Source organism: Epinephelus lanceolatus, chromosome 12 (assembly GCF_041903045.1).
Source record: "Epinephelus lanceolatus isolate andai-2023 chromosome 12, ASM4190304v1, whole genome shotgun sequence".
NCBI classification, from domain to species: Eukaryota; Metazoa; Chordata; class Actinopteri; order Perciformes; family Serranidae; genus Epinephelus; species Epinephelus lanceolatus.
The window spans coordinates 42,800,759-42,826,029 of record NC_135745.1 but is presented as its reverse complement, the minus strand read 5'-3'; the positions used below and the strand labels follow the sequence as shown (position 1 = coordinate 42,826,029).

Below are 25,271 nucleotides of genomic sequence, written 5' to 3'. Positions count from 1 at the left end.
TAAAACCCCTGTAGCGTTTCATACACGTCCAGCCATTTACTATATTTTGACCTTGTCTTGTTACTCTCAACATGATCACTAATTCATTCAGTCTTAGATTTATTTGTTGACAGACACCAACCATATACAGAGTTCCCACAAATTTTTTATCGACAAAATTTCCAAACTTTTCCATGACTTTTCAAGGACCCATAATTTTTTTTCTTTCCATACTTGTCTGGTGTTTTTTTTTTTTTTTAAATATCAGATTCAAACTCTGAAGATTACCGAAATATGTCCACACAACAAAAACAAAATTCAATGACTTCTTCAAAACTTTATATGATTTTTACTTCCATGACTTTTCCAGGTTTTTCCATGACTGTGGGAAACCTGCATATTAGTGTTTTTCTCACGACGGTTTAACAGACTCCTCTGGTGCTGGTAAAAAAAATCCTTTTCACATTTAATTTATTAATCTGATGCTTTATTTTAATCCATCTCCTCTAAATGTCCTGCATTCAATGCAAATAACTGAAGAAGTCAGAGCAGTTGTTTTTTATTAGTACTTTCAACTCATTTATGTAACTGACGAAGCTCGAGTGTCCAAAGTGAAAATCTACAGGTATATACATAATCCTTGCAGGTTAGAAAGACACGACGTTACTTCTCACTGTGAACAAACTCAACTTGCCTGCAGACGAAGAAGCAACATTTACTGCTTTTTATTCACAAATAAAACATTTTTCTGATTCTGACAAAAGCAAAAGAGGAAGTAAACATCTACAGATGATTATACAAAAAAAAAGAAACACAACAAAACTGAAGAATTGAGACCTTTACCAGCACCAGAGGAACCTTTCAGAAAAGATCCACAGTGGTGAGATAGCGGCTGGGTGACACTCTCCACAGGTTAAAGTCAGTTTTTGTGGTGTGTAAACGTGGCAGAGTTGCAGAGAAACCTGACGTGGAGTCGACAGCGGCTGAGAGGTGAGAAATGAGTGAGTTTTCTTTCTGTAGAGGTGGACCACAAGGAATGATGACGTCCTCTTACTTCCCCAGCAACAAACTGAAAGAAACAGAGATTCAAGATTACAATCCTGCAATTATTATGTGTCAGTGTCACTAAAGTTAAAAAGGGGGACATCAGAGTCCTGCATGGGTCAGGTTCTCAATGAGTACCCCGCAAAAAGCTGTGTAACAGGTAAAAATGAGCTACATGCAGATGGGCAGCAGGTGAGAACAAAAATCTATATTCTTTATTTTTCAGGAAAAAAAAAACAAAAACAAAGTAAAAAGCTGTGCAGTATATGAGTAATATTCTCACATCTAAATCTCTATTATCAAGCCGCAGTTCCTTTTATTTTGAAAGTAAGTGACACAAGTGTAACCTTTGACCCCGTGGTCACATTGGTCACCGACTCGAGCCATGAAACTTGCAACTTTGACGTGAACATGATGACAGGTAACAGGTCGGTTCTGGTGCTGAGCTTTAGGAGTATGGGCGGGTGCAGTTTAGGACTCTGGTTTCAGACTTGTATTAAATTCTGCTGACTCTTTATCTGGACAAATCTCTTGTGTTCAAATCGATGTTCAACGTGTGTAGAGCTGAAATGATTAGTTGATTAATCATTTGGATGACTGACAGAAAATAATTAGCGACTGTCTTTTTAAACCAATTTACATTCAGACATTTTCTGATTCCAGTTTCAGCTTTTACATAAATGGTAATAAACTGAATATTTTTAAATTCTGTTGGTCAGACAAACGAGGCGTTTGGGCTGTGGGAATTTATAATCTTTAGTTTAATCTGACAAAGGCTTTCGTAGACATCAACATCCACAGCTACAGATAGATTTTCCAGTTTTGGAGCCGCGTTGTGAAAGCAAAACTTAAATGTTGGTAGTTTATAGTTTTAGTTTTGTCTATCATTTCTCAGACACGTTACACTGCAGCTCATCAACAGATCTGTACTTCCTCCACCTCTGCATTAGCTTAAAATCATGTGGGCAGCCCTGAATTAAACTTGATTTCTCACCTGAAGAGCTGTGACTCGCCAGCAATATCTTGTTGACCATTGTCTTTTTTTAACAACAGCATTGTGGGTCGTTTAGCTCAGGATATTTCTCGACGTCTACAATGAGTCCCTCCTAACCCATTTTTCGTCACACACGAAACAGCAACAGCTACAGAGTTCTCTTTATGCATCCATGGTAAGGAGAGGAGTCGAGCTGCCATAGGAGCAGAGTGAGTGGAGGAATATAGACTTAATTCCATGGCTGGTGAGGCTGGAAATAGGAGAGTGGCGAAAAGTGTTGCAGGGCGATGTGTCCAAAAGCGCAAAATGCATCTTGCTGCTGCCGGTGTGGGGTTGTACATCAAAAATAGTAAGAGGACTTTTTGAAGCGCTACGTTCGCCACCAGTGTGTTTTGGCCTTAACAGCAGGAGATAATTTACATTCCTCGCCTCTGCAGCTGCTGCTCTGCTAATCCATCCATCTAATCTGATCAGTTCCGATCGATCCGACCACAAACTGAACTAAGGAAGTCTTGAATGTGATAATCAAACTGAAACTCAACAAATTGCTGCCGAGGAGGAAAAATAAAAAAATAAAACGTCATGAAAAAGGACCCAAAAAATGTCCAAATTCAGAGAAGCGATGCAGAGTGATGATAAAGGGACACACAGCGTGCGTCAGTTTGATCTTATTTTGTTTAACAGACATTCTGTCTGAAAAAAAAAACTGTTTATTTTTCTCAAAGTAAGTTTCTTATGCTACTTATAACATGATGAATATCCAGCGCTATGTTTGACACAGATACAGTTCATCCTAAAACTACAGACATTCAAGACACAGCTCTGGTCGCGTCTTAGACACATCTGTAGAATCAAATTAAACAGTGTCTGGACTCACTTGAAGTTGTCTTTGTCCTGCAGGTTGAGCACCAGGCTGTCGGCATTCAGGTAGACTTTGTTCTGGGACTGCGACACCTGCAGGTCACACACAGACACACACACAGACACACACACACACACACACACACACACACAGTGAGTGAGTGCAAGCAGAGAAAACACAGGTGGAAAGTTCCTCAGTGTGCAGGCCTGACCAAGCTGCTGCCGCTGAGCACAATGGGAACATTGTCAGAGCTGCAACACTGAGCTGATTCACAGCACGGCGAGAGCTGCTGAGGCCCGTTCACTGGCCATACAGGAAACACACGCCACCACCGGAGTGCCGGGGCCACATGACGTGACTGGGAGAGCGTTACACTCTGCTGTGAGGTCACACTGCGAGGTGAAGACCCCATGAATGAATCATTTAGTCACTGATACTCTGACACCACAATGATACACTACTAAACAGTGTAACACACTCACAGTACTAACAACACACACTTTATTTACATTTAAGAAGAAGAATGAAATGAACAGATGTCCCCACAGTGTCCCATGACAGGAGAGATTACTGTGTGAACTTGGATGTTGAATTTGTTTTCAGTGAACGGAGCAGCTTCACTCTAAATACTGAGTCAGTGTTTTCTCTGGGCCCTCTGCAGTCGACTTGTACTCCTTTTCCACCAACAGGGGACAGGTTCTGTTTTAATACTGCACCCAGTTTTGAACCGTTCAGAGCATTTTGACCAAAAATAAATTAGCTGAAAACCTGAAAAGGTGGTTCCCAGCTAGAACCAATAAATAGCAGGTTTTCCTTGAGCTGAATGCAAAACATGACAACATCAGTGCATGTCTCATCTTCTATAGGCTGGAAAGAGAGGATGGAGTTTTGCACATTATAGTTGTTTTCTGATCATTTTTAAACCCCATCTCCACCAAACCCTTTCAGTCCAGCACCTTTGGAACCAGCAGTAAGCCTTCAGACATGGTACCTAGACCCTGGGTCTGTTCAGACAGTCCTCTTAAATGTGGGCGGGGTTGTTGTCACTCACTGCTCCGTCCAGCACTCGCTGTATTTCCTCATCAGCGGTGACACAGATGGAAGTCTGCACCTGGTTTATCGTCCACAGAACGAGGCTGCACGCCCACATTTTCACAACAAAATAGAACAGGCTGCAGTGAGAGTCTCTCTCCATGGGATATTTAAAAATAGCAGCTTTGTGCATTTAGTCCTTCTCAGGCAAGCTCAGGGGTTTAGTGTTGCTGTAGCCCACAGGAAGTGAGGATTAGAATATATGACCTTCACATAATCCGCTCCAAATTAATCTATATTTTTAAAGTCATTACTAAAAGTGTGTGTCATATAAAAACTAAAGTGATGGTCAAAGTTGTCACAGTGAAATTTAAGGTGTGCTGATGGATTCACGTCATCAACTCATGCATTGAGTAACATTACAAGTTAACGTTCCACCTTAAAAGTTGCCGGCAGTCGGCCCAGTGAATGAAGTGATTTTTTCTCTTTCATTTTATAGTTGTAGTTTACTGATGTATGAACAGAGGTTACATGAGGCCAGAGTGAGCGTCCTCTACTGACCAATCAGACTGCAGTGTTCACAGCTCCACCTTTTAGTACCAGATCTGTGTGCTAGGTACCCCAACAGAGGGGGGACCAAACATGGGGACGCTAAGGAACGCTTCTGTTGGGACCATCCACAACTTTCACTGTGGGAACAGAAAAAAAGCGTACCGAACTGAACTGAACTGAACTGAACTGCTCGGAGGAAACAAGTCTTAAGTTGGTCCCGGCTTGTTTTTGGATAAAATCAAAGATCTGTAATAACAGAACAAAACCCTGCAGGTCAACTCCTGGTTACTTCTGTTGTGCAATGTGCACCGCCCTGCATTGATAAAACATCCTTGACTATAGTGAGTATGTTCACATGCACACTAACATTCCACTGTTATTCTAAATATGACAGTAATCTGAATTTGATGTAAACAGCATATTCTGTTTGGAATTTCTGAACTACGCAATTTTCAAATGAAGCATTTTCTGATTTCAGATTTCAGTCTTCTTCAGCATTAGGAGCATTATTTGGACATGTATACAGCACGTTCAGAATGTGTGTCTCAATTTGGGGTTTTTAACCACAGTTTGTGACACGCGACCTCTTTCCTGTTTACAGGCGGCTCTGTGTGATGTACATAAACCAACTCGCCAACAGTTTGAGGGCTGGTGTAGAGACCAATGCCCAAAAGAAACACACTTACTTTTAAATATTATGAAAGACTTGGATATGAGCAACTATCACAACACCAAACATTTGGAGATGGTGGTTGAAGAAGTGAAAAAGGAAGGCTGAGTTCAACAGCATAACAAGAACAAGGACAAGTCCGCCATCGATGGAAAAATACATAAATAAATAAATTTAGATGCAAAGCAGCAAAATGACGAGCAGCTCCAGCCGTTCCACTTTTCTTTATCTGGTCGTGATAGACGACATGTTAGGACACGTTAATCAGAGTGTGCACGGCTGCACAGAAACAGAAACATTAGTGGAATACTCATTTTCATTGGACATGTAAACAGCTGAGCAGGAATATTGTCTTTTTCGGAATAAGTGCAAAAACTGGAATATTTTGTGCGTGTAAACGTGGTCAGAGGTTCTGCTCCAAAATGGTTGACACGCGGGCTGGTTTGCTCGATAGCACCAAGGTTCAAAGAAAACTGGAGGGAACCGGTTGAAGAACCTGAGCTGGTTTGGTGGAAAAGGTTCGTCAGTTTTAAGACTGAAGAGGTTATTTGTCAGGTTATAGTCTGTTCAGCTGATGTTCCAACAGGTGTGACCTCAGTCTGACCTCCTGCCTCTGCTGTGAGGTTTGAAGAGAAGCTTCACTGGAGGTCATTCAAGCTTGTTAGAGGCATTATTGTGCTCTTGACGGTGACACAGGAACCTGTTTCTATTTTCTACCCAGTTTCATTATGTGTCAACATATATCAGTCTATTAAAGGGATAGTGCACCCAAAAATGAAAATTCATTTTAGAGTCCTCACATCACTTGCAGAGATCCAAGGGGAGAGGAGGTAGCAACACAACTCCACCTAATGGAGGCTGACGGCGCCCCAGATTCAAACGTCCAAAAACACATAATTGAAACCACAAAATATCTCCATACTGCTCGTCCGTAGTGATCCAAGTGTCCTGAAGCCCCGACATAAAAAGTTAAACGTAATTTGAACTCTGTTTTTAGCCTCATTGACCAGTGAAACACATGAACACACATGAAGGCAGTGCCCATGTCTCACGGTCTGACGCAAGCGCACACGTGAGTGCGGTGCACAGAGAGGCAGTCAGAGCTACAGGCTACAATGAAGCTAAAAACAGAGTTCAAATGAGGTTTTTCCAAACAACTTTTTATGTCGGGGCTTCAGGACACTTGGATCACTACGGACGAGCAGTATGGAGATATTTTGTGGTTTCAATTATGTGTTTTTGGACGTTTGAATCTGGGGCACCGTCAGCCTCCATTAGGTGGAGTTGTGTTGCTACCTCCTCTCCCCTTGGATCTCCGCAAGTGATGTGAGGACTCTAAAACTTCACCTGAGCCTCCCTCGGCATATGGGTGAGTAGATAATGGCTGAGTTTTCATTTTTGGGTGTTTATAAAATACATATAACACAATGTATGTGTTATTATATATCTGAGTTATAAAGCACTACGGTGAAATTACTATGAATAAAAATACTTAAAATGTGTAAGTAAAGTTTTAATTTTTAAAGTGTCTTTAATAAGCTTATAATTAAATTATTGTGTATTGTCAAGCTGAAGTGTTACAAATCAAACTGTTGAATACAGCTGGCAGATTAATCAAAAGTGAAATTATTTAAGTTGTTTTTTATAACCTCTTCATTGCTGCCTAGACAGATTTTAAGTCTTAAAACTGAAACGATGCTCAAAAAGATTTTCTCATTAGGACAGGACATTTCAAAGTTAAAGTAAACTTTCATCCGTTTGGCATGCATCTTCCTCTCCTGTTGTTTCTACTTCCTGCCAGTGCTCCTGAAGATATACTGTGACGTGCATGATAAACACTGTAACTTGAATGAAATAAATAAAAACTTCAAGGCCTGATGACCGACATGGAGAACATGAGGTGAAATGTCAGAGGAAGATGAAGCCTGAAGTTTGGTTTCTGTACCGTTTCATATTCATGTGGCGCCACCTGGTGGATTCACTGTGAGCTGCACCTGCAGTCCTCAAACTGTGGCTCTGGACCCATCAGGGTGCCACTGGATGGTTTCAGGGCGGATCAAATGCAAGTACTGTCTGACTTGAGACATTTTGATTCTGTCCTTTGCCCTCAATGGTCTGGCCCGCTCCTACATCGCAGGCTCCCTGACCCCTTATTATACGCCCAGGTCCCTCAGGTCAGCTGACCTGGGGCTCCTGGCTGTCCCTCACTTCAGATTCAAGCTCAGGGGTGATCGTGCCTTTGCTGTCTCGGCCCGAGATCTGCCGCCTCCACTGACTCCTGTAAGTCCAGACTCAAAACCTTCTTTTATTCATCAGCGTTTGAGTCCGTCTGACGTGGCTTTCTCTGACGCTGCCTCTGTGTGTGTTGTGTCTTTGAATGTATGAGCTGTGTACCTGATCATCACATTACCTCTCGTGTGTGTGTGCGTGTGTGTGTGTTTGTTTTAGTGACTTATTCCTTCTGCACAGCACCACAGCGTGTGTGGTTTTTAAATGTGCTTTCTAAATAAATTTGAGTTAAGTTGAGATACCACTTGGTCTCATTCTGACTTCAGATAAACTTCTGAATACATTTTGTTCCAAACAAGAACTCTAGATTTTGTCCTCATCACTGACACTGAAGACACATTAGGGAGGAGAGAGTTTAAGAGACTGTGAAGCCAATAAAGAGAACATTTTACCTTTGTACACAACAAGTGAGCATCACTCACTCACGTCCACATGTGTAACATTTTCAAAACGACTTTATACTCTGCAGGATTTTCCTTAAAATCAATGTATGTTTTTTTTTGTTTGTTAGAGTTCAGATGAGGACTGAGGAGGCTGCTTCTCATGTGTCGTCCAATACTAACATGTTTTATATCAGCTGTGTGGTGGGGCCGTGCTTCACGTCAGACGGACACTGATGGAAACTGTTGCAGAAACAAACTCTCAGGTAAACGTCTCTTACCGTCTTGGCAATGTTCTGCGCCGCCCTGATCTTCCTGAGTTTCAGGTAGCCTGGGTTCTTCGTCACGGCCTCGCCCAGCTGACACACACACACACACACACACACACACACACACACACACACACACACAGATTGAAATGGTTAGTGTATTCTCAGGAGAATAGTGTTACACACCAACAAAAGGGAGAGTGAGCCAATCATCATCAGCAGCAGCAGCAGCAGGATGAGCCGGTCTCTCCAAGCAGAAAAAAACACATGATCATCAGTGGGATCAAAGCTGCAGGCGTGTCGCTGCTCAGCTTTAATATTCTCACGCGTGTTGACAAGCAGGGAAAATAATTACTGCATATTTGGATGAAGTGTTTGTTTAAGAAGCTTCTGACTCTCGCCACAGTCAGGACGCGAGGCCGAGTGAGTTCACCTCAGGACAGGAATTGATCTGATCTGTAGGTGGTTTTAAATGTTAATGAGATCCTTATAAATCAGTTCAATCACAGCACAGCATGAAAAAAACAACCAGGAATGCATCTCATCAGTTTGTTGCACTTAATAAACTCGAAACAGCCCTCCAACCTTCACCACACACTCTGTTAAACGTCAGACTGTGTGTCTTCCAGATTAACAGACTGAAGCACAGCAGGTCAGGTGATCACACACGCCAAAACACCTCGAGGAATCAACGACACCTTTTACACAAAAGTACAAACAACAGCATTTCTCTAGAAGTTCTGACTGTGTGTCTGATACTGCATGTGTTTACCCTGATGTACTGAGCAGGTATTAACAGCAGGAGCTGGAACACTGACGTACAGAGGTGTGTCTACTGCAGGCATTACATACCACAGTTATTATGTACATGCTGCATGTACTACATACTGCAGATTCTAAATACTACAGGTACTGGGCGTGACATATACTACATACATACTGCACAAACTTCATATATGATTCATGTATTACATACTGAAGGTACTACATGCTAGGGCTGTAGTCTGCTGGTCTATTATTTGGTCGCTATGCTCTCGTCCGACCAAATTCTCATTAGTCGAATAATCGTCGTGTTACTTTCATAAGGAGAAAAGTGTTACATCAACAGCTTTCCAGGATTAATCCATTATTTCCTGCGGCGGGGGGACAGGCTAAGTTACCTGTGAAAATGGGGGTGTTTTCAAAACACCATTTCCCACAGTGGAAACAAAGCTTTGATTTACTTTAATTTCACAGATAAGAAATAATAAATTGTTAAGACAGTAAAGTCTCCACTAAAATAGCATTTTAAGTCTTGTGTGTGATTTATCCTGGCTTCATATGAGCAGAGGAAAAGATCGCTAGCTGCTAGGCTAATTTATACAATGTAAAATGCCACAGGCTGGTGCTAATAACGTTAGCATGTTGTATTTGTGGGGGAAATGTGTTTAGTATCAGACAGTTGTTTTGTCAGTGAACCTTGTGAGTTGTAATGGAGTCAAATTGTGTGCCGTTAACTTTGTTATATGTTGCTGTTGTCCCTGGTTTTATATGAGAAGAGGAAAAGATCGCTAGGCTAATTTATACAATGTAAAATGCCATAGGCTGGTACTAATAACGTTAGCATGTTGTATTTTTTTTGGAAAACGAGTTTAGTATCAGACAGTTGTTTTGTCGGTGAATGTTGTGAGCTGTAATGGAGCCAAATTATGTGCCGTTACCTTTGTTACATGTTGCTGTTGTCCCTGGTTTTATATGAGAAGAGGGAAAGATCGCTAGCTGCTAGGCTAATTTATACAATGTAAAATGCCATAGGCTGGTGCTAATAACGTTAGCATGTTGCATTTGTGGGGAAAATGTGTCCAGATAAAGACAAGTGTTTGTCTGTGAATGCTGCGAGTTATAGTGAAGCTGATTTGTGTTTGAAACTGTCTCTATGAAGCCATGTTTAATGTGTGTTTAATGTGTGTGTAATGTGTGTTTAACGTGTGTTTACTGTGTGTTTAATGTGTGTTTAACGTGTGTGTAATGTGTGTTTAACGTGTGTTTACTGTGTGTTTAATGTGTGTTTTGAATCAACTAAACTTTACAGCACTTAACACAGTCCTCCACCGCTGACTAGTGTTTTGGAGGTGTAACTGCAGAGTGACACAGACACACCACCTCAGAAGTAAAAATAACGTGCAGATTTTTTTTTCCTACGACTAATCGATTAGTTGAAGATTATGTGCGACTTTAGTCAACCAAGATTTTCTTTGGTCGACTACAGCCCTACTACATGCTGCATTTACTACATAGTACAGCTACTACATACATACTGCATGTATAATGCAGGTGTTACATACTGTATGTAATAAATATTACATGTACTACATACTGCATTTACTTCTATCACAGCGGTGCCTGGACAGTGTGACGTGTGTGGTTGTGCTGCTGCCGTAGTCCTGCCAGATGCCTCCTGCTGCTGCTGTTATCATTAGTCATTAGTCATACTTCTACTGTTATTATACACATATGACTATTGTCACACATGTATACTGCCAGATATTAATACATACTTTCAACATATTGTACCACAGTAGCCAGAACTGTAACTATAATATTATTACTTTCATTAATGTTGTTGTAAGCTACTGTCATTACTGTCTGTCCTGTCTCTCTCTCTCTCTCTCTCTCTCTCTCTCTGTCTCTGTCTCTCTTATTGTCACACATGTATACTATCAGATATTAGGGCCGTAACGGTACATGTATTTGTGTCGAACCATTCGGTACACGACTTTCAGTTCAGCACGACCCTGTACCGAATTATTGGGTGCAGGATATTATTTTATTTTGTTTTGTTTTATTTTAATTCCCTTTTTGCGAGCCAAACCATTTAAAATATCTAGTTCCCCGATGGACATAATTGAGTGACGGACCGAGTCCCATAAATCTCCGCTTTCACTTTGTGCAGCGCATTCTGGCATTGTGACAACATGGCAAGTGAGCCTGACAAACCTGAAGACCCACCCGCAAACCTTAAGTCCTCCGTTTGGGAACACTTTGGTTTCAGGGTAAAATACGAAGATGGAAATAAACAAGTTGACAAGACAAAAGCAGTGTGCCGACACTGCAGAACAGCGGTCGGGTATGTACTTGGAAACACGTCTAACATGCTAACGCATCTAAAGCGACGCCACCCGAGTTTTAACGTTAACCGGCACGACTAGAAAAAGCAATCTGGTGCAAACTACGATATCGTCGTCGTTTAAAAAGAGAGAGCGTTTCCCTGACCATCGCACTAAAGAAATAACCAACGCCATTGGAGTTGAGTAAAATTGTTTAAGCTGCACTTTAGATATAAGCATGTTTTGTTTACTGCACTTTAACAAAGTGGGAAAGCTAAGTAAGTTCCTAGTAAAACTGAATCTGAGCAGGCTTTAAAGCTGACCAGCTGCACTACGACATCTATTGCACGTCTGTCCGTCCTGGAAGAGGGATCCCTCCTCAGTTGCTCTTCCTGAGGTTTCTACCGTTTCTTCCTGATCAGCTGTGAGGGTCATAAGGACAGAGGGATGTCGTATGCTGTAAAGCCCTGTGAGGCAAATTGTGATTTGTGATATTGGGCTTTATAAATAAAATTGATTGATTGATTGATTACTACTGGCACTACATACCACAGTTACTATATACATGCTGCATGTGCTCCATACTGCAGATTCTACATACGACTCAGTATGTTGTACTACTTAATCTACCATTTTAGACATTACACTGATTTTAGCGTCACAAATACCACTGTCACTTCACCCTCTAATTACTGTCTTCGTATGCACCTGTTTAATTTCTAATTTGTATTTTATTCTTATTTCAGCTTTATATACCTCCACACTGACAGGACTGCAGACACGTTCCATCGTCAACATAAAATAAAAACCCTTTAACATGATAATAAACTCACCATCTTTGCAGCCTGAGCTTCTCCTTCAGCCTGGATGATTTTCTGTCTCTGGTCCTGTTTGGCCTTCTCTACATAAAACTGAGCTCGCTGTGCCTCCTGCTGGGCTGGAGAGGAACACACACACACAACAATCACATTACACCTTTATTTGACTCATAGTATAGTTTATTGTGGAAACCTTTAAGACCTTCTTCATATCAGTCCTGAGCCAGTGGTGGAGTGTAACTAAGTACAAACCTGAGCTACTTGTACTTTGAGTATTTTCTTTTCTTGCAACTTCATGTTTCTACTCGACTCCATTTATCTGACAGATTTAGTTACTTTGCAGATCAAAAAAACACATGAAGAGTTAATAAAATCTGGCGTTCACTTATATATGAAACTCCCAAACAGTTGATCAATTACCTACAAGGATCTACTCACCGACTTGTTTGGCCTCAACTGCGGCGGTGTACTCTCGACTGAAGCTGAGCTCGGTGATGGCCACGTCGTCCAGGATGATGTTGAAGTCTTTGGCCCGCTCAAACAGCTCTCTGCGGATCAGCAGAGAGACCTGCAGGAGGACACAAAATGGAGGCAGCAGTGTGAGCGTTACCAATTTAAAGGGTAACTTCTGTATTTTTCCACCTGGACTCAATTTTTCCATGTTTTTGTGTGTATGTGACAAATGGGAACAAACATTTTTCACACTGGTCCAGTGTTGAGAGAGAGAGAGAGAGAGAGAGAGCTGCAGCGTCCACTAACAGTGTTTGGTTTTGTTTCCGACAGGCTCAGATTGTTATTCTAAGTGTCTGACAGCATTGTAGAAAAATACAATCCAACACAACTGTGGTGCCATAAAGTTAATGTTAATATAAATCTATGGGTTCATCCCAACACCTGATCTCACATCCACGTTTCCCTCAGTTGCATCTCTTCCTCGCGTCTTAGCTCGGGGGAGAGATGCGAGAATGAGACGCAAGGAGAGAAGAAACAAGTGTGTCTTTAGAGAAATGAGACGCCTTTTCCTCTGAAGCGTCACGTGAAGCGACGTCTGTTTCTGGTGACGGCGGCAACTGATGGGTCAGCCATCAGTAGGCCAGGGGTGATAGCAAAAAAAAAAAAAAAAAAATCCTAAGCCTGAAAATTTTTTTCAGGTTGCGGCATGAGGAATGGGTCGTCGTTAAACTTGGCAGTGATACACTTGAGTTTAATCTCTTATCCGTCTTCACTCTCAAACTAAGGTTCGAATATTTGACTTCCGGTATGACACAAACCAACGTCGTGACGTTAGGCGCTGCTGTAGGGTGACCAGACGTCCCGCATTGCGTGGGACTGCACAGCATTTCTGTCTCTTTTCACGCGTCACGCAAATTGAGACCATGTCGCACATGATTGGTTGTCACCCGCACTAGCATTGTTGGAGTACTGTAGTACTACGGTACCTCACGGTACCACTACTGTGGAATAAGTTCATAGTCCAATCGCGAGAGGGTGAGTGTCCATGTGCTGTCCAATAACGGTGCACGCTGGCCACCTGGCACTCAATATGCTGCTGCGGACATATGCACTTTTATTTTTGTTTTGATACGATTTCTTTACTTACTGTTTGTGTTATTAATAGCAGTGAGAAAAATGCCTGCTTGTCTTTCTAGACAAAGAGTTGTCTTTTTGAGACTTACAGTATTAATATATGTATTTGTTTGAATGAACCAACATATTTGCTTCTCCATTAAACATCATTGCTTGAATATTTCTGGCCTTATATTGTTTCTATTCTATACATCAATACATCTGGCCTAATATTTCTATTTCCCTTCTTGAAGTTTTAAATTGAGTTGGTAAAACTAAAGTGTTTTGCAAATGTTACACAACAGATTTGATTGGAATGCCCTCTAGTGGACGCATGACGTAATTGGCATCCTGTAGAATTCCCAAATAAGCTGGTATGTATGTGTATACATTGAGCTAAAAAAACACATTAAAAATTCGAATCTGGTTTTGGGGGAAGATTGACAGCCCTACTGTCTGTAGCTGTATTTAGATAAAGCGTGAAGACACCACAGTGGTATGTTTTGGGTCTGGTACCTGTGCTCTCTGAGTGATGAGCTGGGAAGCGTTGAACTTTGCCACCACGCTCTTCAGCACCTCGTTGACGATGGACGGCAGGACGCGCTCGTCGTAGTCTTGGCCCAGCTGCTGGTAGAGGATGGGCAGGTTGGACGCCAGCGGCCGGGACAGAACTCGCAGTGAGATGCTCACCATCTGAAGGTCTGAGAGAAACCAGAGGAGATGTTTACAGCTGCTGTGATACGGAGGACGGACATGATGCTGTGTTGTAACGGCCGGTTCCTCCTGAAGACACATCTGAATATTCAATATACTGTTTAATTATGACCCAACAAATGTGTTTGACAAAGATCCATTAAATCAGTCTTTTTTCTTTAAGCAAAACTGACTAAGACATGTCGTGTTGGGGCCATTTTACAGAGTAAAATAAACGTGTCAGTGCTCTGTGGCGGACAAACTCTGATGGAGACACTATTTCCAAATGATTCAAATATATCTTTATAACTAAACGTCAGCTGGCAAAATCATGTGGTGATTATCGGCTTTGGTCAATTAATCAGCAACTATTTGATAATCTGATTTCACCTAAGAAACATCACCAACGTACAGCTGTTCCTGTCCTAGAAAGACACTGATAAACATATTTGTGCTTTTATTTCCAATAGATTAGATTACTGCAACATTCTTTCACCCTTTTGTAGCAGTCAACTGAAAATTTTCTGCTTAAGAATTGTGCTGCTGAACTTTAAACCAAACCAAGGAGTTTGGTTTTAAAGTAGTTTGAGAGCGACCTACACTGCAGACTCTGTCACTTAAAGGATAACTTTGGTATTTTTCAACTTGGGCCCTATTTCCCCATGTGTGTGTGTGCGTATGATTCATAGGTACAACTCGTTTTAAAATTGGTTCAGTATTGAGGGAGGCGGATGCAGCCGGAGCCGCGAAACGAGCTAAAACGGTAGCAGGGGCGAATGCGTCCCGTATAAGTTTGTGCATTAAAAGTGCTTTTTTTCGCCACTGACCGGTTCAGATCGCCAGTGCTATCTCTGTAAATAGCATACTAAGCGTTTCCCTTACCTCTGGGCTGTGTGACGTCATCTCGCGAGAGCTTTGCTTGTTGCTGGAAGAAAACAGAGGAGCCATGCTGAGCGCCGCTCAGAGTGGCGCTGGTTGTCCCGGAGTACAGCTGAGAGTTTTACTGCATCGATTGAAAACAATGGTTCGTGTTTGTGCTTATCCGAATTGCAAGAACAGGATGTTGCGCAACACCCCGTACAGCTTTCATAGGCTGCCTTTGTCGGACGGCGAGATGCTGAAGTTGTGGCTAGTTGTGCTACAAATGGATGCTAACACTCCTGTCCAGACACTGCGCCTTGCAGACCATCAGGTCGCGAGATGACGTCACACAGCCCAGAGGTAAGGAAAACGCTTAGTATGCTATTTACAGAGATAACACTGGCGATCTGAACCGGTCAGTGGCGAAAAAAAGCACTTTTAATGCGCAAACTTATACGGGACGCATTTGCCCCTGTTACCGTTTTAGCTCGTTTCGCGGCTCCCGGTTGCATCCGCCTCCCTCAATACTGAACCAATTTTAGTACGAGTTGTACCCATGAATCATACGCACACATACACATGGGGAAATAGGGCCCAGGTTGAAAAATACCAAAGTTATCCTTTAATAAGCCCTCACGAATTCTCACGTCTTCTACTGCTGGGCTTTAAGATACACACTATTACACGCTCAAGAAAAAAAAAAAAAACACTGCAGCTTTTATTAAAGGCTTATATCGGCCCCTAATCTCAGCAGACCTGGAAACAGTCATCCGTGTTTTCATCTCGTCACGTCTGGATTATCGTAACTCTCTGTATTCAGGGCTCCGCCAGAAGGCCACTTCCTGTCTCCAGCTCATTCAAAACTCAGCTGTCAGACATTTAACTAATTCAAGACATGCGATCATATAGCTCCCACCTTTGCAAAGCTACACCAGCTACCTGTTGGATGTAGAACTCATTTTAACTTTACTAGTTAGTTAGTATGGCTGTTACTAGCCCTACATGGTCTTGCTCCTACATACATGATAGATTTGCTGCCTGCAGCCCACGTTCAGTGTTGTTCTTTATACGCATGTTATTGCTGTTTCATCTTGACACTATTTCATCTGTCTCATAAAGCACTCTGTGTTTGGAACATCACTATACAAATAAAGTTTATCATTACAAAGTTTCTGTTCCAGATTTATGACTCTGACCTTTGCTTCCAGTGAGTGAGGAGATCTTTCTGGGTCTGGCTCTGATGTCGTAGATGATGGGATACTGGAACCAGGGTATCCTGAGGAGACGACAACACACAGTCAGAGCAGCGAAACGCACACCAGCAGGTTGAAGGAGGTGTATCAAGCGGGAATAAAATATCTATAAAAACTTGTCGTTGGCTTACTGAACAAACTAAAACAGACAAGCAAAAATTATTTTGTGTCAGGATTCGACTCTGTTGAAATGAATCCATCTGTTATCACCCACTATTTCATTTTCTCCTATTTTTTTGCCTTTCTGTTGTCGTTTTGTTTTCGCTTGTTTCGGCCTCATTTCTGCAGCTGCATTTATAAGATTATTCCTGCAAGCAAAGCTGTCAGTGAGAAAAACTGAGCAACATATTTCATGAATGTTTTGTATTATATTGAGTGCTCAACAACAACAGAGCAGAACTACTGATAAACTGTACGATTAGTCCAAATGCTGACTCACAGTACCTGCAGGAAGTTGGTGTAAAAAACATGCTACTTGGATGAATTGTGAGCAGATTGAATATTACACCACTTAAGAGTTTTCCTGATATTTTTAGTAACTCTTCATACAATTCTGTTTGTACTTTTTCTTTAAATCAAACAAAGTCAGTGTTTTCCTCTCTCTGATGCTTGGCCACTGTTCTATCAGCTCTTTGCTTGTTTTAACCGTTTTATCTTTTCTCATGTAGGATGAGGCTGCTCACAGAGATATTAGACTCTGTGAATGCAGCTTGTGTTTGCCCTGTTCTTACCCTGTGAGATTTTAATAAGTTTATATTTTCAACAGGGCTGTCTAGAGCTGTCAGCCTTAACGTGTTAGTCATGATGCAATAAAGTCCGAGCATAACGTTGTTGTTTTTTCATTGCATTAAACGCGTGGTGCTATTTTGTCCCTTCATTGCCGCAGTAATGAAAATAGCAACAGCATCGCTCCTGCGCTTTAGAGTGGCTCCAGTGACTTAAAAAATACCTAGACGGCAAGTTGGTGGGTCAAATGTGAAGCAAGAACTTAAACACAATGCGAGACAGAATTTAAATCTATTGGCTGATACCATGTTCAGCGTATGGGACACAGGAGAGTCTTTTTATTAAGTGTAACACCCAACTCACTGAATTATAAACTATGACAAAATCAACAATAAGCAGCAGAAACCACCATGTCTTGAACAGACACATCATAAACACTGACAAAAAGTGACATTTGCATTTTGGAACATGAAACAGCATCATCACTGCACTGCACATCGAGTCGGTGAATAAAATACTCCTGAAACTAAACTGCAGCATTCAGCTGTTCCTGCTCATCAGGTTGATGCCACAGAGAGATAATAAATACAACATTAGGTCAAAATGAACAGAGCCCCTGAAAACTACTTAGAGCGCAGATATAAGCTGTATAATTAACATCCTATGAGACATATGACAGTGAACCCCAACCGTCCTTTCAACGCCCTGAAGACTTGATCATGTGCCCACAAACTTAAAGTGATGTTAGTCCGTTGGCTGCAACACATTTTAAGATAATACAGACATCAAAAACCACAAGGCTGTCCCAGCTTTTATTCTGAAAGTGGAAGGAAGGGTCAAACAGGGTGACACGAACACAATACAGTGTTTGTGGCTCACAACAAACTCCATGTAAGGAAATCAGCTGTTGATTTATATATATAGATCCCAGGGGACATGTTTGTATCTGGGAGCTGTTTAAATGTGTAATTTGTGGTAGATTTTATTTAGTTGAACTATTAATATTGTAACAATTAGTGCTGCACGATTTGACAAAAATGTGCGATTGTGATTTGAGTGGACAATATTGCATTTTGTGACTGCGATTACAATATAATAAATAAATGGTATCATGCGTCTTGTTGCTTGATTCAGTGCTTTCCCCTACATTATATCAGGGGGCACTGACCTGACATAGTTATTGTTATGGACAGACAGTGTGTAAATGACCATCAACAGACTGAGCACAGTCAAACACGCTGCTCACACAGCAGCGCAGCACGGAACTGTACACACACAACGGAGGGAGCCTGTGTTGCGTTCAGGCGTTGTCACGTAAATGACAAATTCCAGCACGCCATGGCACAACACAGCAGCATGTCAAGTGGGCCGGACCCGAGCAAAATTGCTCAGTTTTTCATTTGTTATTATACAGTTTGTTATGGAGTCTGTGATTTCCCCGTGACACTTACAGATGTTTGCGTAACTGTGCTTTGTTACTTTATGAGGCTCTGGTGTCTTTCAGTTGTCTCTTTGTCTTTAATGTTACTCTGCTCGGCTTTCTCTCACATGCATTCTTCCTACGTTCCTCTGTGCTGTCTCAAGTGTTGATATAGACTGGTCGTGTTGCCGCGGGACGTGGCGACTTTAACTTTTAAAGTTTTACACAGCACGTCTTTCTGTTCAATGTCGCCAAACCTGAATCCAAAGTATCGCCATGTTTTTTTCGCCACCAACTCAGCCCGTTCATGGTTGTGCTCATGCTCTTCTTCAGCGTCTGTGTTGGTCACTGCTGCACGCCGGCTGGTCACCTGACCATACATGCTGCACACACCAGGATAGCTTGTGGGCGTGGTGTCAACAAACTCCACACAGTACAGGAGAGGCAGTCACGTTCACAGGCACACACGTTAACATTTATGTACATTAAAACACAAATCACAGCCTTTTATGCGGTTATGTAATCACACAGCCTGACACTGTGATTAGATTAATCGTGCAGCACTAAACAGAATCTGAATCTCGTGATATTATTTTGGGGCCATAATGCCCACCCCTTATAGCAACACTCTCACTGTGGACTAAAATGAACTTTGCATATGTTATAATCCTGCTATAAGTATGTGTTAGGTGTTGTCAACAATCTCTGTTTGTTCGACGCGCTGTTTTAAACCAGTGGACACACAGCCCTGGAACAATAAGATGATTCTGCTGACCTTTAACAACATATCAGCTTCTCTTTTTTTACCCAAGACAGCACAAGTTACCACAGTGACTTATCCCACTAAAAGGAGAACCAGCTTCATCGTGCTGAAGTTAACTTGCTAACTCGTAGTACAGGCCTCAGGGCTCCTGAGTGTGGTGTGTTTATATCCCTGTGAAGCCTCCTACCTGAAGTGGAGTCCCTCAGAGAGAACTGTGTCCATCTGCATCCCTCCGATCCTGTTAAAGATGATCGCTCTCTGTCCTCCTTCAACTGCAGGACACACAAACACACCACGACTGTCTGAGTTAAAGACAAACTCCTCAACATACTCATTAAATAAATAAATATGGCCTCTGTTCACTGTCTGACACTGTGCCAACAAAAGGTGGTATTAGGGGCTGATCAGTTATCACGATGAGTCCCAAACTTTAATGTTTTCTTTGTGTTTATTTCAGATGAGTAAATGTGTTTGTCTCCAGGTTTCATTTAAAGCAGAAGGGACACAGAGCACATTTCATGCCCACCAGTCCACCCTGTGGTTGTATGACTCCGCCCACTAGTCCACTGTGGTTGTATGACTCCGCCCACCAGTCCAGTGTCTCTGACAGTCTCCATCCATGTCAGTGAAAACATGGATGCTTCACACACAGAAGATCTATACAATCAGCACAGTTTCAAGATTAGAGTCACCAATTCAGTATCTGACCAAATGTCTCCCCTTCTGTTCCTGAGATATGACGTTAAAACATGATGATGTCACAGTCAATCTGACCTTTGACCTTTAGGGTCCAAGTGAGACGTCTGTGCCAGATTTGAAGACATCTCCTCAAAGTATTCTTGAGATATTACACTCACAAGCCTGAGACAACATCTGATCAGTTGCTGAGTCAAAGTGGACATTTGTGCCAAATCTGAAGAAATGACCTTGAGGCGTTCTTGAAATATCGTGTTCACAAGGATGGGATGGATGGACGCACTTATAGCCGTACATTCGAACGGCGGGTTTACGGTTTTGCAATTAATTTTGCATTGATGTCTGTCCACAGGCCGAGTCCATGGATGTATACAGAGAACGGCCGAGTCAGCCTGCTGCACAAAAGTCCTCCCCACGAGTTAATGTCCAATCACTGTTGTGGCTCCGCCCACTCAGCCCCTCACACTGTTATAACTGGAGCCAGGGAAAGTGACGCTCGCCTCACACAGAAAAGAAGTGGAAAAAACAAACATAGAGAGCCATGGCAAAGGCAAGCGGAGGAGTTGAGACAGAAGTTTGAAGAAGCACCGCTTCATACAAATCTCCAGTGTGGGATCATTTCGGTTTCGCTGTTGAACAAAAGGACGAGGGAGCGAAAACAGTTAACAGAAATTTCACTGTCTGCAAACGTTGCTTGAAACATGTCTAGTGTTTCCCCTGCCATTATATTAGGGCCTTTAGTCCTTTTATTGACAAACTAAATAGCCTCATGTTATTTATCTTATTTACACAACGGCATGTCATTTCTGTCTCTACATGGTCGTGCGTTTACAATTCTCCTCTGCTCTCTGTGTCGCGCACGGCGGAGTTTGGCGCACGCACACACACACACACACACACACACACACACACACACACACACACACACACAGACAGACAGACAGACAGACAGACAGACACAGGTGAGCACACAAGAGCGCGGCCCAGGCCGTATTTTCCTGACCGACAGTTATAACCGAGCCCGACCAGGACCCGCAGCACCGCACTTAACGCTATGGAGCAGAGCCTGTGTTGCGTTCAGGCGTTGTCACGTAAATAACAAATTCCAGCACTTCAATAGGCTGTAGCACAACACAGCAGCAAGTCGAGCAAAATAAAGAGAAAAATAAAAGAATTGTTCTCTTTACCCACAAAACACGCACCGAAACCGTGGCCCAAAAACCGAGGTACGGGCCGTACGGTGGGCTACCTGTACCGTCGCACCCCTACAGAATACAGACATTTAAATGTAGTTTCAATTAAACATAATTAACAGGTGAAAATAAAACGACACATCTTTGCTGTCTTTATCTTTACTCTGAACTCCTTCCTTCTTTCCATTCTTGTCCTTTTCCCTTTCTTTTACGTTTTAATAATCTTTTCATCTATCGTGAATGTTTTGTCTTTTATGTTCAGATCTTTGTGTGCTTATGCACAAATTGTGCTATATAAATAAAGTTAGGAATGTTTCCTTTCCTTTCCCATAGTCCTTCCTTAGCCCTTTCCTTACTTTCTCAACTTCTTCCCTACATCTTTGTTTCCTTTCACTTGCCCTTCCTTCTGCTCAGCTCCTCCTAGCTTTCCCTTACTGCCTCCTTTTTTCCTTCTACTTAACTCCTCCAGTCCCCTCTCACCTCTGCACTCTGCAGACTTCACGATGCCGTTTGCCGACTCAACGCTTCCTCTATCAAAAAAACCTGTCGAACATTGCTCTTCCTCCTCCATGTCAGAGGCTTTATTTAAATCAGCTATTTCTTACAAATGATTTCAGGTCTCAGTAAAATTGCCCAGCATGAAACAGGACTTCTGAGGATTATATGATGAGAACTACACACTGTGAATATCAAAGTGATTTCTGTCATTTTACGGAGAGGATGTTGCATTATTGAAAAATAGTGAACGGTATCCATCTATTTTTGGCCATAACTGTGTATATTCATGACTGAAATCAGCTGGTAAATGTGGCAAAACTCCAAACTGGAACAGAAATACATCACTCAGTATGTATGTTAAATAGTAAGTCAATGGAGAAGGAGAGGACGTGATGATTTTCGTGCATGCATGGAGCAAAAGCAAAAGCAGACTACCTGTGTAGGTTGCTTCCTTCACACCATAAGCCAGAGCTCCAGCACCGATCAGCAGCTTGACACCGAGTCCTGCACCCCGAGGTCCTGATGACATCCTGCCTGCGATCTGCCGCAGCTGCTGCAGAAAACCCTGAAACACAAACATCGTGGTTATCTCCCACAATCTCTCCTCTAACACGTATTTTTGCACTTATTCTGTGAACTTTTACATCTCCTGGACAATAACTTGCACAAGTGTACACTTTACAACCATTACTTTAATAACAGAAATATGTTTTTCATATTGTATTACAACTGTTCTCAGTTTTATTTCACATTATGTCTTTATACGTTTGAGTTTATTGTTAAGCACCAAATTGCAGAGTCAGGTCAATTTTTAAGGTAGAAAAGTCCTTAATGGTTAAAACATATTAAACAGACATGAGACTGAGTGACCTTCGTACAGGATGGGTAACCATGTTGAAGGCTGACACCTCCCAACGTCCACACAAGAACAGAATCTAGCCAAAAAAACATTCCATATGTGTGCAGGACAGGCCAAACTCCATTCAAAGCGTCCGCTGTTTTAATGTTTGCAAGCACAAAATCTAAATACATCACATAATTACACATAACTGCTTATATGTTTTGAATTAATGAGCTCCAAGCTTTAATTCGGCCTAAAAGTTTCCCCACATGTGTAATTATTTTAACAGAATATCAGCATTATTATATGCTTGTCGTGCCCCTGGGGTTCAACCACAAGTGTTCGTTAACATTAGAGGATTCAGGTACAACTTCCAGCATATAACTGATGTTTTTGAGGATAGCCGAGCAGCTCAGTGAACGGCATGTATGCCGAATTAAAGAGGATGTTCTACAACGTCAATACAAGCTCACAGCATTATTGTTTCTTGCGTGTACATGCACCGATAAGAGAGGAGAAATTAATTTGTTCGATTCTTAGTTGGAAACTGGCAGCTCAGTACGAGAGTGAATGAAGCTAGCTTGAATACTGATGAACACGTAAGTGAAATGTTAGCTAACCGACAATAATCAGATTTCACAGGACATCCACCTTTAACATAGGTCTTCAGTTTGGACCTGAAGCTTTCTGGATAAGACTTAAGCTAGCATTACTTTGAGTGCAAGCTAACGTTAGCTTACATCACAATCAGCCTGACTCACGTGTTGTTTTAAAGATGCTAACGTTAACCGGTAATGTCACGGACTCGCGTGCAAACAGCGGGAAGCAGCCGCGAGGCTCGACAGAGCTGAAGGCACAAATGTGACAGTCATTAATTTAACACGAGTTAAAAGTGAGAACACACTTACACCGGGCTCCTTATTCGCCATGCTCGTCCTCTTAGAAAACCAAGTGAAGAAGAACGCCAAGGTCACGCGTGATGACGCACTTCCGTGTGCGCGGGGTAACATGGGAAATGTAGGATTTCACCGAGGTTGTGCCGTTTGAGTGGAGAGTGATGAAAGTTCATACCTTGCTGTTAATATTTATGTTTATATATTTATTTTTCTTATTTCCGCGTTTCCTCCTGCTCTTTATTCCCTTGATTTATGTTTCCTTTCCTACCTCCTTCACCTCCTGCCTAACTCTTTCCTTCCTTCTACTCCTCCTATCTTTCCTGTCCTTCCCCATCTCCTGTTTTATCTCCTAGCCCCTTTGATTGATTTTAGTTACCTGCTCCATCCTTCCTCACACTCTTTTGCTTCTCCTTACCTCCTCCTTCACATGCTTACCTCTTCACTTCCTTTCACTGTAATACCCCCTCTTTTCCATCTCTGTCCCTTCCTTTGCTCCTTTGCTGCTTATCATCCTTTCCTTTTATTACCTTCCCTTACTTTTACTTACTCCTACATTTACTCCTACATTTCCATCGTTAGGCTCATTCAGGATGAACAATGGATGGGATAAGGCGATGGCAGCGGGAGCGGTGACAAAAAGCACAGCCTTAAAAGAATATAAATCACATCAGATCAAATCAGGCTTTAACTGTCATGTCACCAAACATACAACAGTAATGCAGGTAAAACAAAACAGTGTTTGTGGGGGTTGTTCCAACACTAAATTAATAAATAATTCAAATTCAAATAAATAATAAAATTAATTTAATTTTGAAATTTTGAAATTTCAAGTTAAACCTTTTCAAAGCAAGATGTGAAATTCACTAACAGTCAAATTCATGAAATAGGTAAGAAACATGAATACATATATATATGAACATATTTACATATTTAATATAAATTTTGATTTACTATTTCATAGTTTCTGTCTCATAGTTAGCCTGTGATGCAGTAAGTTAAAATTTAAACTTTGTATACGTCTTCTGAAGTGCTAGAAGATGTTAAATTAAATTTTTTGACTTTTTATAAACAAGATTGTGAAATTGGTTGACAGTCAAATTTAAGACATGGCAATGAAAAAAATATTATTTAAAAAATGATTTAATATTTCATAGTTTCTGTCTCATAGTTAGCCTGTGATGCAGTAAGTTAAAATTTAAACTTTTTATATGTCTTTGAAAGTCCAAATTATGAGATTTTAAGTTAAACTTTTTGAAAACAAGAGTGTGAAATTCACTGACAGTCAAATTCATGACATGGTAAATAAATATGAATATTTGTACAAATTTTGATTTACTTTTTTATAATTTCTGTCTCATAGTTAGCCTGTGAGGTAGTAAGTTAAAATTTAAATGTTTTATGTCTTTTGAAGTGCTAGAAGATGTTAAATTAAAATTTTGACTTTTTAAAAACAAGACTGTGAAATTGGCTGACAGTCAAATTTAAGACATGGTAATGAAAAAAAATGATTTAATATTTCATAGTTTCTGTCTCATAGTTAGCCTGTGAGGTAGTATGTTAAAATTTAAACTTTTTATATGTCTTTGAAAGTCCAAATTATGAGACTTGAAGTTAAAATTTTAAGTTAAACTTTTTTAAAACAAGATTGTCAAATTCATGACATGGTAAACAAATATGATTATTAGTACAAATTTTGATTTACTATTTCATAGTTTCTGTCGGACGTCACAATTTAAACTTTCTATAGAACTTTTGAAGTCCAAATTATAAGATGTTAATTTAAAATTATAAGATGAATTTTAAAACAAGATTGGGAAATTCACTGACGGTCAAATTCATAAGATAATAAATAAATATGATTATTTTTACATATGTTGATTTACTATTTCA

General features: G+C 41.2%; 1 protein-coding gene across 1 annotated transcript; it reads right to left on the bottom strand.

The window, feature by feature from the left end:
• Positions 1–444: 444 nt before the first annotated feature.
• Positions 445–23,528, bottom strand: LOC117272554 (prohibitin-2). The gene is made up of 10 exons (XM_033651542.2): positions 23,394–23,528; positions 22,080–22,209; positions 19,445–19,529; positions 16,292–16,371; positions 14,058–14,242; positions 12,414–12,543; positions 11,991–12,094; positions 8,084–8,161; positions 2,895–2,971; positions 445–1,048 (listed from the first exon to the last, which is right to left on the bottom strand). Exons 1-10 carry the CDS (start codon positions 23,493–23,495, stop codon positions 1,030–1,032), a joined length of 990 nt encoding a protein of 329 aa, XP_033507433.1. The 5' UTR covers positions 23,496–23,528; the 3' UTR covers positions 445–1,029.
• Between the last annotated feature and the right edge of the window lie 1,743 nt (positions 23,529–25,271).